Source organism: Ictalurus furcatus, chromosome 21 (assembly GCF_023375685.1).
Source record: "Ictalurus furcatus strain D&B chromosome 21, Billie_1.0, whole genome shotgun sequence".
NCBI classification, from domain to species: domain Eukaryota; kingdom Metazoa; phylum Chordata; class Actinopteri; order Siluriformes; family Ictaluridae; genus Ictalurus; species Ictalurus furcatus.
Window position 1 is genome coordinate 4,515,738 of NC_071275.1, and position 17,339 is coordinate 4,533,076.

General features: G+C 38.7%; 3 protein-coding genes across 6 annotated transcripts in view; all 3 read right to left on the minus strand.

Moving 5' to 3' along the window:
* pxk (PX domain containing serine/threonine kinase) overlaps positions 1-3,995 on the minus strand; it is a 35,698-nt gene extending 31,703 nt beyond the window's left edge. For 2 of the 3 annotated variants that reach the window (XM_053652510.1, XM_053652508.1), the window contains exons 1-2: positions 3,712-3,995; positions 311-361 (exon numbers count right to left, since the gene is read on the minus strand). In XM_053652510.1, coding sequence (XP_053508485.1) covers positions 311-361; positions 3,712-3,813 — 153 coding nt within the window. In that variant the 5' untranslated portion in view covers positions 3,814-3,995. The remainder of the gene's footprint in view (positions 1-310; positions 362-3,711) is intronic. The other variant, XM_053652511.1, reaches the window with a different exon arrangement.
* A 3,851-nt stretch (positions 3,996-7,846) lies between these two features.
* LOC128625327 (hydroxyacyl-thioester dehydratase type 2, mitochondrial-like) lies at positions 7,847-8,396 on the minus strand. The gene has a single exon (XM_053653544.1). It carries the CDS (start codon positions 8,394-8,396, stop codon positions 7,884-7,886), a length of 513 nt encoding a protein of 170 aa, XP_053509519.1. The 3' UTR covers positions 7,847-7,883.
* rpp14 (ribonuclease P/MRP 14 subunit) lies at positions 7,847-17,305 on the minus strand. 2 transcript variants are annotated; one of them, XM_053653546.1, is made up of 6 exons: positions 17,227-17,305; positions 15,571-15,656; positions 14,298-14,382; positions 14,088-14,164; positions 12,435-12,513; positions 7,847-8,466 (listed from the first exon to the last, which is right to left on the minus strand). In XM_053653546.1, exons 2-6 carry the CDS (start codon positions 15,645-15,647, stop codon positions 8,410-8,412), a joined length of 375 nt encoding a protein of 124 aa, XP_053509521.1. In that variant the 5' UTR covers positions 15,648-15,656; positions 17,227-17,305; the 3' UTR covers positions 7,847-8,409. The 2 variants fall into 2 exon arrangements, with proteins under 2 accessions (XP_053509521.1, XP_053509520.1); XM_053653545.1 differs by lacking the exon at positions 17,227-17,305 and having other exon boundaries at positions 15,571-17,194.
* Between the last annotated feature and the right edge of the window lie 34 nt (positions 17,306-17,339).

The window sequence follows — 17,339 nt, forward strand, 5'->3', positions numbered from 1 at the left end:
AACCTGGGACAAACTTGAGGAGAAACTGAAGTACAGCCAATCCCTAGATTTCCATCACATAACTGCAATCCATGGGTGCCAGGATGGTGAGCTACTAATCATCAACTTGCTGAGTCTCCTTTTTCTCACTTATGCTAAGTAATGTAAAATGTCTCAGGTTTGCTGGCAGTGTGCTTTAAGTCAAATCACATGCATTCGTGACATTGAACTCACACATCCTCGATCACCAGCGATCCCAAAGACTTCAGCTACAGCCGCACGACACAAACAGGAAAACGCTAGACAGACTCTTAACTCGACACTAACTTACCGTCCAGCTGTTTTCTGTAGAGACTCCCCTCTGCACACGGATGATGTATTCCTGGTGATGAAAAGAGCAGAATTAAATAAAAAACCCACAGAGTCATAAGAATATGTATGAATGGTAATAACTATGCACAAGCAATGATGTGTGTCTGGAAAATATCTACTTCCACGTAGAAGTTATTTGCATATGTTGTAGTTATAATTTGGCTAAGAACACACATTTGCACAATTTCCATTGAAATGCCCAAACATGTTTAATGTTTGACATTTGCTGCTTTAGTTTTGCCCTGTAGCTATGATGTTAATGTTAATATTTATATTACTGCACTCATTCTTATACATTATCATTTCTGTAGTAACAGCTCATTCACAGTGACTTGGCCAGCCTCTCCACATAATCTAAAGTTTAAAAAATAAGCTTATTTATCAACAACAACAACAAAAAAGTATTTCCATTTAACAAACATATAATCATTGATATGGTGAGAATTTCAGTAGGAAAATGTCTATTTAACATTTATTCAAACAGTCTCCAGTGTCAGTGCTTTAGTAATAATCTGTAAGTCTTCTGACAAACTTTGTACTTTATAGTTAAACAGTAACATGAAATGCCATATATTTTTGTCTTATTAACTTCAAGAGAGCAGAAAAAAAAGAGAAACTGGTGAAGGAATGACCGTTTATAGTTGCTATAAATCGGTGATAACAGGAACTAACTCGTCTCGTGGACATTACACAACAGTAATCGTAACTATAAACGGATTAAAAAGTATGATGTGGTGTACTGTAATTAATACAAAATTGTTACCGTCGATAAACTGCTGTGGTACAGGAGGAATAAAACACTTTGGGGCATGCTGAAAATGATCAATTTTTGGGGGTAATAACAGTAACTTTGCTTTGCGTTGGATTACATCACCTCGTCCCACTGTGGTTTATTTTCCTGTAATGCTTGCCCTGTGGTGTTTTACTCCTTACTTATAAACATAATGCTCACTGTAATGTTATAAAGGTAACCATCTTGGACAACCTGAAATTCTTCACCGCACAATCCAGGGTCATTGTTTTGAAGGCTGAATTGGGCTGGAAACCTTGAAGTTATGCGGACGATAACATAGTTCCATGCTGAACTTAAATCTGTAACTGATACTTTACAAAAATGGTTCATTTGAAATTGAGATTATGTAGGTTTTCAATGTCGTTTGAAGCAAACACAGTACATAGTGTGTTTGAGCATGCATTCATGGAAAAGAAGCAAACTTCAGACTCTGATCTTGTTGATCAACTACATTTGGTGTAAGGGAAACATTTGATTTTTGCCAACCTGTTCCTTTAACCCAATGTGTAATAATTCCGGTTTATTTGGGTCTGTGACGCATTTGGCACGGTCATGCTGGAGTTAGAAGAGGGAGAAAACAGGATAAATTGAAGGTCAAAGTCCAGTTGTAATATAACAGGCTCTAATGTGGTATGGGCTTCCTTCATCTAGAAGTTTACAAACTTTTGTTTATCCCTTTTTGGCTCTGGGTAGGTTGGATTCATTTCTGAAGGCATTCACACAATGTATTAGTGTATGTTTCCAAATAAACAACAAAACCACATCAAATAGCAAGTGGCTTTTCTTATTACTGACCAATACAGTGATGTTTTGTACCCTAAATGTACAGCTCACCCTTGTGCTCTGTACTTTTACATGTTTTTATTAAAGCAATAAAGAGTTGCACCATACTGTATAGGATCCTGTGGGGGAGATTTGCAAATGCACAACAAATATCTAGCTGGTTCAGTTTTTGGGAAGCATCGTGGCAGTTGATCTGCATCACAGCTTCCTCAGAGTTAGCTAGTAATCACAATGCTCTAGCAGGCTAATCATGTGAATGTCATATACTGTAGCTAGGAGCTGGAATAAAGTTGGTTTGACATTGAACGTTCGATATTCGCGGATATGTGGAAATTAAGGGACCGTTTCTAAAGTTACATACAACATTGTTAAACACGTTTCTAACTTCAATAGCATTTGAAGGGAATGACTTACAGTTACAAAACCAACTGTAAAGTGTTCATGTAGGTGTCAGCTATAATGCACACCTTTTAGATTTCTGATATTTAATAAAATAAACTATTAAATCATATATAAAGATTGCCATGTATTTTATTACTGCATGGGCTCATACACAAAATATACCATAATTTAAAGCTCAATAGTATTTGAAGGGAATGATTTACAGTCACACAACCAACTGTAAAGTGTTCATCTAGGTGTCAGGTATGATGCACAACTTTTAGATTTTTGATATTTATTAAAATAAGCTATTAAATCATATGTAAATTAGATATGAATTTCACTACCAAATGGGCCCATACACAAAATATGCCATTTAAAGCTCAATAACATTTGAAATGAATGATGTACAGTCATGATCCCAACTGTAAAGGGTTCATCTAGGTGTCAGGTATAACGCACACCTTTTAAATTATTTTTAACAAAATAAAAGTCATTCTCTTCAAATGCTATTGACGTTAGAAACGTGTTTAACAATGTCGTATGTAACTTTAGAGACGGTCCCTTAATTTCCGCATATATGCGAATATCGAACGTTCAACGTCAAACCAACTTTATTCCAATTAGCTACGAAGCTTCCAAACAAGCTGTGTTTATCCATGTTGGGGGGGGGGCTCGTATTTCGTACACAAATACGAGCACGACTAACAAATATCTGAGTCTTAAAATCATTTCTTCAGCTAGCAAGCCAACCTGTTGCCAACATACTGTATTAAAAAGACCCAGCTTGCTAACTAACCCAGCTAAATAGCTATACTTTCCTTTTTGTTTTGTTTTAGAAAGCGTATTAGCTTGTCAGTCTGGACTGTTTAACGTTAGTAGGTGTAGCATTTAACGTTAGTTAATTAGCAACGTAGCTCATTTCAGTTTATTGTCATGGTTACCAAGCTAGCTAAACACATTAACATGCTAGCTACTGTATGGCACTCACATGATGTAGCTAGCTATCACTATGACAGCTAGCATAAAAAAACAAACTCATATTTTCAAAATATACATTCTGTCGCTTCATATTTGTTTTTGTTCGACCGCCCTCGTACCTAAATATAAGTATAACGTTATATAAAAGCTAGTGTTGTGTACAGGAATACAGGAACGTGTAACATGGGCTCTGTTCCAAACCGCACGCTACACAACTAAGTAGTGTATTAAGGAACGATAGTTGTCTTGTTGGTGTACTATTTTGCGACAGTATTTAGTACAGACTAGTACACGGTTTCGGGAAGCTGCTGTTTCTCTTTCACCACAGCTTGTTTATGTTATTAATAATACTATTGTAGCTGCGTGTCGTGACAGTTTCGTTTTAGGTTATAATTTACTATCAGGCTGTGAATTCCTCTTACCGTGTGAGACTGTAAATTCTGACTCGCTTCGATTATCGCCGTCAGAGAAACCGTATCGTCCAGCAGGAGCTTCCCGGCCGCCGGCTTCTCCATTAAAGCCATTCCGCTCTGCGCTTGGCGTTAGCAGATAACAATCATTAAATATCCCACATCTAGGAGATAGTCCTCCGGTTAAAACCCGCTTCATTTGTCATTGTGGCGGAGGCGAAGAGGTGGACATGTATTTTACCGCAAAGATCCGCCCCAGAATACGGAGAGCAAACACACACACACACACACACACACACACACACACACACACACACACACTCTGTCCTTGTGAGGACCTTCTACTGACAATTATAAATGCTACACCTACATCTAACCCTTACTTTTGGTTCTTTGTTGTTGTTGTTGTTGTTGTTGTCATTATTAATAATAATAATAAAAGCTGCTGCTTTTGTAACAAAAAAGCAGTTTCCCTCATTTTCCTACACACACACACACTGTCCTTGTGAGGACCTTCTACTGACATAATTATAAATGCTACACCTACATCTAACCCTTACTTTTGGTTCTTTGTTGTTGTTGTTGTTATCATTATTAATAATAATAAAAGCTGCTGCTTTTGTAACAAAAAAGCAGTTTCCCTCATTTTCCTACACACACACTCTCTCCTTGTGAGGACCTTCTACTGACATAATTAAAAATGCTACACCTACATCTAACCCTTACGTTTGGTTCTTTATTGTTGTTGTTGTTTTTTTTATAATTATTATTAATAATAAAAACTGCTGCTTTTGTAACCAAAAAAAGCAGTTTTCCTCATTTTCCAACACACACACACACAGAGACACATGATTTGTGATGGTGCCTCCTATAGAAACTTTAAATAGGTAAACAAATGCAAAGGTTCAAATGGGTGTGAGTCTCCCTCTTTCAGTTAAAAGAGTGTGATACTAAAACAACACTTCTATTCATGACTGAACTGATACAAAAGCACATTTGCCACGAACCTCCAGGGTTGGGGGTTCGATTCGCACCTCCAACTCGTGTGCGCAGAGTTTGCATATTGTCCCCGTGCTTCAGGGGTTCTCTCCAAGTACTCCGGTTTCCTCCCCCAGTCGACTCGGGTACAGACAGATAAAGCCACTCACCATTTGTGCATTCCTTTGTCTTCCTTTGCACACATTTACATACCTTCCTGAATAACATTTGCCTGTATTCCAATGACTTCCTTTAAACCATATATGGAGTTATTCCTGTCCTACATTGATATTCTTCCTGTTTTATGCAAATATGCCCTTCCACCTAGCCAATCAGTAGTTAACCCATTGTCTCTGTTGTGTGTCAAGCATGATATATACTCTGCCTTTCTTGGAATAAATGGGAGGTCTTGCCATTTGAACTTTGTGTGTCTGTGTGTCATTTGGCAAACTCTCCCAAGGCCTTGGTGTGGGAAGTGTGTGGCGGGGCGAGGGTGCCTTCTTTCTTGTGTATGTTCTCTTTCTCTTTTCCTAACACCACAACCTGGAGATTATCTATTTTCAAATCCTAATAAATGTGGAGGAAACACATGCAGACACTGGGAGTACATGTGAATCTCCACACAGACAGTAACATGAGTTGAGGATCAAACCAGGGATGCTGGAGCTGAGACAGCAACGCTGCCCACTACACAGCTGTACGGCCCCCAACACGCTTTAGTTCAGTTAAATTGAACATATATTGATGTGTCCTTGTTTTGTTTGTAAGGAACAATCATTTTCAATGCATTTCTTTACTATTTTGTGTGTGCGTGTGTGTGTGTTTTGCCTGCGAGTTGACACTCTCTCCCCAAACCTCCTCTCACAGACTGAAAAGACAAATCTCTTTCTTTCACTCATACACACCCTAATAATCTCCATCCCTCAATTGGCTACATCACTCTCCTCTCCTCTCCTCTCCACCAATAGCTGGTGTGTGGTGGGTGTTCTGGAGCACTATGGCTGCCGTCGCATCATCCAGGTGGATGGTACACATTGGTGGTGGTTGAGGAGATCCCCCCCATACAATGTAAAGAGCTTTAAGTGTCTAGAAAAGTGCTATATAATGTAACCGTAACACATCAACTGGGGAGTGTACGTTGATTTTTTGACAGCAATATTGGTTTTTAAGCACTTCCTTTTTCTATTCGAATTGGCTCTAGGCTTGTCAATCGAAGCAGCCACATTATAGACTGCTGGACTGATTTTCCTGCTGGAATCCATTCAATCTGCTTTATAAGCTCTACCAAATACAAAAACAACATAAAACATAGAATCTTTTATATCAGTCCACCCAATTTTTAGGTGAGCTAAAGTATAGGAACAGATAAGTTGTGAAGTAAATTAAAGTAAATAACACTTTGTTTGGCTGCATATCCATTACTTATAATGACTGCATCAAGCCTGTGACTCATTGACATCATCAAATTGTCGGTTTCTTCTTTTATGATGCTTTTCCAGGCTTTTCCCACAGACTCTTTCAGTTGTTGTTTGTTTTGGCGGGTTTCTCCTTTCAGTCTCCTCTTCAGGAGGTGAAATGCTGTTCAACTGGTTTAAGGTCTGGTTATTGACTTGACCAGTTTAAAACCTTCCACTTTTTAACCCCTGACAAACCTTTGTTGAGTTGGTAGTGTGTTTCGGGTCATTGTCTTGCTGCATAATGAGGTTCCTCCTGATTCATTTGGATGCATTTCTCGATGGTCACTCTGGTTGAGCTCCAGAGATCATGTGTGGAGATGGGAGAAACTTGCAGAAGGTCAAGCCTCCGCTGAGCTGGGTTTTATGGCAACGTGACATCTCCTCAGTACAAGCAAACACAAGCCCACTTGGAATTTGACTCTCTTTTTTTGCCACTGTGCTTTTGGGAAACTTCAATGCAGCAGAAATGTTTTGCAGCAGAAATGTTTTACAGCCTTCCCCAGATCTGTGACTCGACACAGTCCTGTCTCTGAGGCAGCTCCTTTGACCTCATGGCTTGGTTTTTGCTCTAATATGCATTTTTACCCGTTAGACTTTCCCAAATCATGTCTAATCAATTGAATTTGCCACAGGTGGACTCTAAAGTGTAGAAACATTTTAAAGATGATCTAGGGAAATGGGATGCACCTGAGCTAAATTTCAAGTGTCATAGCAAAGGGTCTAAATACTTATGCCAATGTGGTATTTCATTTTTTTAAACTTTTGAATACATTTACATATGAAGTGGTCTGAGTACATTCTGAATGCACTATATATAGTTTTAACATCTATTTTTGAGTAATGCAGCTGTGCACAGACTTACTCACCTGGAGATCCTGTCTGTGCAAGCACCTAGGAAAACAACCTCAACTTATTCAGGGTGCACAGGGACTGAACCCCATTGCATTTCAAACATGAATCACTAATAAGCAAGATCATCAGCCAGTGTTTGTGTCTACCAAAATTTTAACCATTTATAGTTACATTTATTGTCATGGAACATCAATGAAACTGTGACACAAGTACCTGTTATCACTTATGTTACAGCAGCTATAAACAATAGTTCTCACATAAGACACTACCCCCCCCCCCCAAGTCTCTTGACGTTAATAAAACTTGACATTTAAAGAAAAAAAAATGTCTTGTTACCGAAAAACCAGGAAGAGCAAACTCCTCTGTCTTGAAAACATGGCAGAACACATTGACACACAAGGCTCCTTCCATAAATGTTCATATAAACGTCTTCTTACAGAGAAGTTCACCACATCAAAAAAAAAAAAATTTGTTTGAATTTTTTGAATGAATTTTTTTTTTGTCTTGCACTAATAAATGTGGAGTATCTGTAATACAAGTCCCCTGTGTAAGTTGTTACTACAGAAATGACAAGATAACAAATGTGGTGCTTGCAACTGTTAGCTATACGTTTAATTTACTAGTTACCTACATTAGCTTTATAACTGCAATACAAAACTAAAGCAAACTCCAGGCACCTAACATGTCTAGGCTGATGAACGACACTGAAAGTTTGGGGAAATTGTGTGCATTTTATTTATTTAATCTCTTCCTTTAAGAGAGAATAGTTTGTGCAGTTTGGACTATATTTAAAAAAAAAAAAGAAAATAAAAAAGGATGAGTAATAATATAATGTTTCCACGTACAAGAAGAGTCTCATGCAAAGAAATGAAAGACGTTTATTAAGTTTCATAATAACTAAGTCCCCTGCATGCCCTGCGGTATCATGACCATCACCTCCCCCTCCATCACCACTTTGTCTCTGACAGAACAGGAAACGGAAATGAAAGCAAATGACATTTTGATCTTCTTCAGCTCTGCCTCAGCCACCACCTCCTCTCCGACAAACAAAGGTGCCGGGAAGCGAATTTCCTGGTGGAGAAACACACAGCCTCTGCCGGGCATTTTGGTCCCCAAAACTGCTGAGATGAGGCCATTAATCAGCACGCCGTGAACAATGGGAGCTTCAAAAGAGGTCTTTTTGGCGAATTCAGGGTCAAGGTGGAGCGGGTTCGTGTCTCCTGTTAGCTCAGCGAAAAGTTCCACGTCCCTGGTGCTGAAAACCCTCGTCAGTGAGGCTCGGGCTCCAACATGGAGCATTCGGAGAGCGCTTGACTCTGGCATGAAGAGCTTCGACGTCCCAAATACTGCTGTGCTCAGAACATGGTGCACGCTTTTCCCAAGCAGAGTTCTTCTGAGAATGAAGGCCATTTTCACATGCAAACTAGTACAGCTCCAGCTCACGACTGTTTCCAGATAAAGCTAACAAGAATGGTGAGACCTAGAAGAACAGAGAATAAAAGATGGTGATATTCATTAACATGATCCAGTGTTGTATGTTTACTGTAAAACATCAGAATGATCCCCCCCCCATTTAATATAATTTTTCTCTTCTCTATTCTCTCATGTTTGACTGCTTTCACACTAGGTCCTGGCATGAAAATCTGGCTCACATGACATGGACACTGTGGCCACAAAGATGCTATAATTGCTTCTGCTTTCCAGCTGAATAGGTACGTTAATTAGCTAAAAATTCTAAAGTCTAAATTCTAAACACAAGCTAATCAGTTATGCTCAAAACAAAGCACATACCAGATATGCCCAAAACACCAGCACTAACACTGTTTAAAAATGGCTGCATTTTGTCTGCCTTGTTGCTGTTTTCCATATAGGAGGTAAATGATGCAGTTTGACAAATGTGTGTGAACCCCACCTTAGCTGAATTTATACTTTCTTTTAACAATATTTAACGAGGGGGTCCATGAAAGTTAATTTACGGATAAGCGATGCTCGGCTCCAAAGATTAGAAAATCATTAAGGACCCCTATTCTAGAGAGTTTTTGAGTATTAACATGAACATGTTTCCAGATCACTGTTAGTGTTGGAGTTTAAAAACAAACAAACAAAAACTTCTAGCCTACTAAAAAAAACCTAAATCTGTTTCAAATATTAATATACTGGATCTTCTAGAGTAGTAAATACTTATGAATGTAAGGGCATAGTTTTGGAATTGAGACGTAATTCATAACAACAATCACAACGACAGTGGAAAGTTTGAAAGAGAAGTTTGAAGAGCGTGTCTGTGTGTTTTATCTCTGTTCTTCTGCACAGAGACAAACATGGTGTTTTAAAGGTCAACATAGAAACCTGATTAATAGGGATGTTTTTCTTCTGATCTGCCATCTAGTGGATGTCACTTAATTCTTTGCATGTACAGTATCTCACAAAAGTGAGTACACCCCTCACATTTTTGTAAATATTTGATTATATCTTTTCATGTGACAACACTGAAGCAATGACACTTTGCTACAATGTAAAGTAGTGAGTGTACAGCTTGTGTAACAGTATAAATTTGCTGTCCCCTCAAAATAACTCAACACACAGCCATTAATGTCTAAACTGCTGGCAACAAAAGTGAGTACACCCCTATGTGAAAATGTCCAAATTGGGCCCAATTAGCCATTTTCCCTCCCCGGTGTCATGTGACTTGTTAGTGTTACAAGGTCTCAGGTGTGAATGGGGAGCAGGTGTGTTAAATTTGGTGTCATCACTCTCACACTCCCTCATACTGGTCACTGGAAATTCAACATGGCACCTCATGGCAAAGAACTCTCTGAGGATTTGAAAAAAAGAATTGTTGCTCTACATAAAGATGGCCTAGGCTATAAGAAGATTGCCAAGACCCTGACACTGAGCTGCAGCACGGTGGCCAAGACCATACAGCGGTTTAACTGGACAGGTTCCACTAAGAACAGGCCTCGCCATGGCCTACCAAAGAAGTTGAGTGCAGCATGATAACGACCCCAAACACACCTCCCAGACGACCACTGCCTTGCTAAAGAAGCTGAGGGTGAAGGTGATGGACTGGCCAAGCATGTGTCCAGACCTAAACCCTATTGAGCATCTGTGGGGCATCCTCAAACGGAAGGTGGAAGAGGACTCCAGTGGCAATCTGTGAAGCTCTGGTGAACTCCATGCCCAAGAGAGTTAAGGCAGTGCTGGAAAATAATGGTGGCCACACAAACTATTGACACTTTGGGACCAATTTGGACATTTTCCCTTAGGGATATACTCACTTTTGTTGCCAGCAGTTTAGACATTAATGGCTGTGCGTTGAGTTATTTTGAGGGGAAAGCAAATTTACACTGTTACACAAGCTGTACACTCACTACTTTACATTGTAGTAAAGTGTCATTTCGTAGTGTTGTCACATGAAAAGACAATCATATTTATAAAAATGTGAGGGGTGTACTCTCTTTTGTGAGATACTGTACATAAGATATATGCATTCGATGTCCATGTGTGCAGTCACACATGGATATAAACTGGTATAAACTGGGCCTAAATGTACACTTAAGAATGAAGTAAATCCATTCATATGCAGGGAAAATCTGTGCACATGTATTTTTTGCATGAGTGAAACAAGGGTTTATGAAAGCCGAAAGAATTGTGCTCACAAAGGATTTTGAATTACTGTGAAATGACACCACAGTGTCGCATTAAAGTGACTGAATAGAAGCAGGATGTAAACATCTCTCATAGGTCACCATGCACATAAAAATTTGTGTCGAGTCATCCCTTTCCCAGAAAGGCTCGTTACTGCCATCTGCTGGTATATCAAAGTTTTATGAGCTCTGGTACAAAAAGGGTGGTATAACAGATGATTCTACGGAATACACAGCGACGTGAGAAGATTAGGCTGTCTTATAAGAGAATTACACTCGCATGCCACTTTATTACAAGCATTGTAATATTACGTAGGAGCCTCCTTTGCTCTTAGAACAGCCTCAGTTTTTCATGGCATGGATTCTACTGGGTGTTGGAAACATTCCTTTAAGAGTCTGGTTCATTTTGACATGATTGCATCACAAAATTACTATAGGTTTGTCATGTGCACATTCATGCTGTGAATCTCCTGTTCTACCACATACCAGAGTGCTCTACTGGATTCTGCTAACTGCGAAGGCCAGTGAAGTACCCAACTTGTTCATGTTCATGAACCAGTTTACGTTTAAGACAATTTTTGCTTTGTGACATGGTGCATTATCATACTTTAAGTAGCCATTATAAAGCAAGTGAAGTATGGCCATAAAGAGATGCATGTGGTCATCAGGTCATTCAGATAGGCCGTGGCATTCAGATGATGCTAGATTTGTATTAACCGGCCCAATGTGTGCCAAGAAAACATTCCCCACACCATTACACATCACAAGCCTAAAAAGGTTGACACAAGGCAGGTTGGACCAATGGATTCATGCTGTTGATACCAACTGCGTTCATTAGACCAGGCCATGTTTTCCCAATCTTCAACGGTCCAGATTCCTGTTCTTGGCTGAACATGATGTGATCTTCTGCTGTTCCAGCTCATCTACATTAAGATTCAATGTGTTCTGAGATGGTTTTCTGCTCACCGCGGTTGTAAAGAGTGGTTATTTGTGGTACTGTAGCCTTCCTGTCAGCTCAAACCAGTTTGCTCATTCTCCACTGACCTCTCTCATCATCAACAAGGTGTTTCTGTCTGCAGAACTGCTGCTCACTGGATGTTTTCTGTACTATTCTTTTTAAACTCTATATAGTGTTGCGCGTGAACATCCCATGAGATCAGCAGTTTCTGGAATACTTCAAACAAGCCCATCTGACACTACCAACCATGCCAAAGCCATTGAGGTCACATTTTCCCCATTCTGATGTGTGAACAATAACTGAAGCTCTCGACCTGCATCTGTACGATTTTAAGCACTGTACAGCTGACATATAATTTGCTGGTTGGAGAGCTGCATGAATGAGCAATTGTATATGTGTTCCTAATAAAGTGGCTTGTGTATATACATATAAATAGTGTAAACATGTTCCCAAAAATGTGAAAATCCAGAGTTTAAAGTACTGTTACAAGAAATTTCATCTGTACGCAAGTATTTGTGTAAGTTTAATATAAACACTTTAAAGGTGACTGTGAATATATTGTCTAGCGTTACTTAATGGCTTGTAGGCTTGAATAATAATATAATAAATATTCAAAAAGGGTTGAATCACTGATTTGAATAATCAGTCACAGATTTACTGTGAATTATATTACCATTATGGAAACCCAATTACAATGTAACATACAAGTGCCATGAACGCTTTCACTAGAACCATATTTATATATCTGAGCGAAATACTTTAAAACCACTACAGCAGTTAGTAAATATAACTACGGCTTATATAATTAGCAAACATCCGTTATTTCCAATATCATGACAAACCTACCTGTGTGACTCTAAACGCACATGGTTCGTCTTCGTACTCTCCGATCAGTGTGAGTGCACTCCACAGTTTCACCAGACCCCTGGCAGAGTATAAAAACAATGATTTTGATCATTTTAAAAAATCATACAGTATATTATTAGGCATGTGCAGATAATGTGTGATATAATATAGCGTAAGCAAATTAAAATGCAAAATACTGTTATCATGACCACTTTAAAAAGTCATCACTTCCACTACATTCCCTTCGGTAGGAGATTGCCTCGTAAGGCAGAATCTGAGCATTGTTTGTGCTCCTGAATTAAGCTGAAATAAATCAGTGACATAAGGACAGACATCTTACTAGATCCCGTATTTTGGACAAATTTGAGGACGCCGTTAAAGTAATACAATTGTGTTCATCAGACAAGAATGAAATTTAAATCATCAAATCATCACAGCAGTTGATTCTTTAAAATTACAATGTTGTGAGAATGATGTACACTTTTAGCCAAAGTTACACTAATTGCCTTTTCTACATTAAATATTTAAAGTAATAAATATGAATTATACCAAGTATAGTTGAAGTTAATGAAAATTAGTTTACCCACAGAATGTATTAACAGCAGCTTATAAGTTGTATTTTGTACATTATATTACTATTGTACTTATTCTATTTTCATTTATAAACTATATATATATATATGTATATATATATATATACACACACACACACACACACACACACACCCCGAAAACTTTCATTTTCATTTTATTTGTTCAAATCAGGTTGACAGATGTTGCTCTTTTGTTTTGTATATTTTGTGGCTTGGAGCAGCGATCTTGGCCAATCAGAATCTCCTTGTCTTTACTGCAAATTTCAACACTGACAGGCATAATGCTAACACAGGCTACAGCTAAGCAGCTTAGCAAGTGTAACATTACAGAACCAAATTAGTATCCTGATTTCTTCTGTTTTTGTGTATATCTCATACTGAATTGTTTCAGGTGTTGGACAACTTTTTTTTTGGTTTCAATAAAAATAAATAAATAAATAAATAAAAAAACTGTATTGTGTGTTTACTCAGGTTGCCTTTGTTTTATGTTGTATTTCGTTTGAAGACCTAAATCTATTTAGTATGAGATATGCACAAAAACAAAAATGAGATTTTGTAGCTCGTTGCTGCTTAAAGCAAGGGGCATGTGTTTATGGACCTGATTTGTGTGAGAGACTTTCATTATTTTACTGTTTTACATTGTTTTACTGTCTGATCGACCCACCTACTAGTTAACTCTCCCCCATCACACCAACCAGTTAGTATTTGCTTCCTACGAGGCACGTGATGCCAGCCTCCACATATTTTCGAACTGCTTCGGTGTCACAGGGCAGTGTAACACACTCAGAAGGAAGTGCTAGCTGCCCTAATCTGCATCCATGAGCTCTCAGACACTTAGGATTGGCCAGTGCCGCTGTGAGTGAGAGAGAGAGAGAGTATATAACATCCCTCCCACTATTGGCCCCTGGTCACAGACGGCTGTGGCATCATCGAGACTTGAACTTGTGATCCCCAGACGACCCGCACACGCTTTTCCCTTGCACCACCTGGGACCCCCCATTTTACATATTAAAGCTTTTAGCAACAGTTTGAAGGTTCCACAAAACAAAGTGTAGTGTACCTGTTATACACACGCAGTATGGCTGACAATGCACTTTGATCGAATGTCAGCAAATCAAAGGGAAAAGCAGCTCCAACCTACAACACAACACAGCATCAGTGTGATAAATACTCTAATTCATCAATGATACGAAAAACACTTGAAAATAGCAACTACCGTATGTAAAGTGCATATATTTTAAAACTGAAATTTGAGGAGTTGAGTCCTTACCTCTCCGTATAGGTCTTTGACTCCAGAGATTATCAACTGCTTAAACTGTTCTGGACTCAGGGTTTTGCTGCGGTTTTCACAAACTCTGAGCAGGAATGGAAAAACAGCATGCGACAAGATCAGGCAATAGGCTACAGAAACTTTCTGAAGTGAATCAAAATGCCAAAATCAGTGTAATTTGTGCACTCCATTATTAGTATATATAGCCATCTTAAGACTGAATGAGGTCTGGGCAAAAAATGACTAGAATTCTGTCACTCTAAAGAGAAAAATCAATCAGATTTTTTCCTTGGGGGGTTGGGGTGTGTGTGTGGGGGGGGGGGGGCTTTTAATGTGTTTCAGGATGGACTATTTCTTTAAAATCAGTGTCAAATTATATAATTTAACATTTCCGTGCCATTTATTTACACAGAGTCGTGTTTTCTTGTCACTATATACCCTGATTTCTTAGCCATGATCAAAATCTGTCACCATTTGGTTAGAATTTGGTTGGATTTTACCGATACCGATAACTAAGTCGGGCCGTACCAGCCGATAACCGATTAATTGACTGATAGTTTTTAAAACTGATACTGAATGAAAACATAATGCTCAAAGTAAAATATTGCTGAACTTTATTACACAAATCAACACTACTGACTGTACCATGAAAATGTTCTGTTTACAACTAACTAATAAATATTAAAGTAAATAAAAGACATACATGCAAACTGATCCAAAAAGTAACACTCCAAATAACAAACAAAAATAGAGACAATCCAAATGAATCAAAAACACTTCAAATAACACAACAAAATTGTTTTGTTGGATATCAATATTGTCTAAGAAACAATGTATTTTCACTGAAGACTAAAGTATTGGCCCCTTTACCTGTGTTTATGCTGTTGTTGAATTAACGTTTCTTTATAATCTGCAATTCGACTGCTTTAGTGCACTCTTGTTTTCAGATGCTCTCACTGCTATTAAAACGAACTCACGGTGTCTTGTGCTTAACAGTTCACTCAGTGTTAGAGACACATGTGGTTTCATTTCAAACCCTTATTTTTGGATTTTCAAGTGGCATTTTACTATTTGTGCCCATCAGCACCTGGTCACCACAGATATTCATGTTCCCTTGATGCAAAGCTGTGATGTGGAGGTTCCAGGAACCTGTCTGTTTCACCTACAGCTGGTGCCAGAGCTGTTAGTTGGTGATGTGTTATGAACAAAAAACCAGTAGGCTACAACGCACCAAGCACAGTAAGTTCAAGAGCAACAGTTACTTTCCACTTACAGGCAGATCTTCATGTAGTGGTACTCCGAGATGTTTTTGTAAACAACTCGCTCATAAGATGCAGGTTTCTCCTCCATAACACCACACTGCAAGAGATATAATAAAGATAAAAAGCTAGTTAGAGATGGATTTATATAACTGTACAGACTGAGCATGTCAGAGAGTAAAACAAAACCAAAAACAGAACAATGAAATTAGTTAAGTCATAATCATATACAATTTATTTCTTACACACATTATAGAAAAGATTCTATAAATTCACAAAGAAATATAGAGATGAGCCACAACCTCTACCAACGTGATGGAAAGGCCAAATTTTGGAGAAACATAGGATCTGCTCATGATCCAAATCATACAAGCTCATCTGTTAAACATGGTGGAGGTAGTGTCATGGCTTGGGCTTGCATGGCTGCTTCTGGAACAGGTTCATTAATCTTTATTGATGATGTAACTCATGATGGTAGCAGCAGAATGAATTCATAAGTCTACAGAAACATTCTGTCTGCCAATTTACAGAGAAATGCATCCAATCTAATTGGGAGGAACTTCATCATACAGCACGACAATGAGCCAAAACACACTGCCAACTCAACAAAGGACTTCATCAGGGGGGAAATAAAATGGCCAAGTCAATCACCAGACCTTAACCCAATTGAGCATTCAAATATTACATGCTATTACTTTAATTTGCTTTAATTTGTTCCTATACTTTTTCTCACCTAAACTTGGGTGGCTTGCCACCAACGGTGCCATGTTCTACATTAACACGCCTAGATCTAAATATCAGGACATGAAAACTGAAATTCCGATCTATCGTCTCATGTTCATCTCAAACCCAAATGTCTTCAGTGTATAGCAAAAACAAAAGAACTGGCCTTGCTGTCCCAATACCAAATACTGTATATTTTACACAGTGGCCCGTCTCTACCCATAATGTCTGTAGTCCTGTTCGGCTCATTCAGGGTTCGGGGGTTAGAGAGTTCAGGGGTTAGAGGTTTAGAGAGTTCGGGGGTTAGAGGGTTTGGCGGTTATAGGGTTCGGGGGTTAGAGGGTTCGGTTGAACTTGTAAACCGGTTCGAACGATTCATTACACAGAATCGGTTCATAAGAACAATCCATTCATAAGTAAGACACAACAATACGTAGTTCTCGCAAAGGGACTACACAAATCTACAAGTATTTAGTATACGAATATTTTGAAACGAGCCAAAAGAATGACTATATTTTAAATCCATCAATACAGTCTAATCAAGGACCATCTCGGGTCATGAAACGAATCAGAGTTCTAATCATCTGAATCCTTTAGGTAATTCACTAAATACTGAATAGCAGCGGAGGTGGCCAAGTTACCGTAGCATTCATAAATAGCAGGTTTAGCAATTTAATTAGCTAATTTAATTAGCAAATAAGCGCAGAAATCCGTATCACATGGACATATTAACTTTATCGCCTACAGTCAGATAGTATCACTTTGTGATATCCAGCACAATGTCAAGAGTTTTAACTACCAGCATGTTAACTAGCTAGTTCATCTATCTAGCAAAACTACACCAACCTCCATGTCTACTGGCATAGACGTCATAATGTGTGTTTACGACGTGCAATCACAGATATGTAGATTTAGGGAATAATTACAGAATAATTTCTGATAGCTACCTTGAACGTGTACCCCCTTCAGCATGCGCAACACCACGCGCACATTTCGCTTTACAGCGGTGCACTCGTGAGCTTCGTGGGTGCGCTCAAAAAACGCAGTCGAGTGTGACCTC

What these genes read in the sequence shown, in the direction of transcription:
- LOC128625327 (XM_053653544.1), bottom strand. Translation starts at nt 8,396, where the DNA reads ATGGCCTTCATTCTCAGAAGAACTCTGCTTGGGAAAAGCGTGCACCAT.
- rpp14 (XM_053653545.1), bottom strand. Translation starts at nt 15,725, where the DNA reads ATGCTCAGTCTGTACAGTTATATAAATCCATCTCTAACTAGCTTTTTA. An exon ending in CACTACATGAAGATCTGCCT is followed by an intron (nt 14,383 to 15,570) that starts GTAAGTGGAAAG and finishes ATTCCTGCTCAG; the next exon opens with AGTTTGTGAAAACCGCAGCA. An exon ending in ATACTGCGTGTGTATAACAG is followed by an intron (nt 12,514 to 14,087) that starts GTACACTACACT and finishes ATACTCTGCCAG; the next exon opens with GGGTCTGGTGAAACTGTGGA.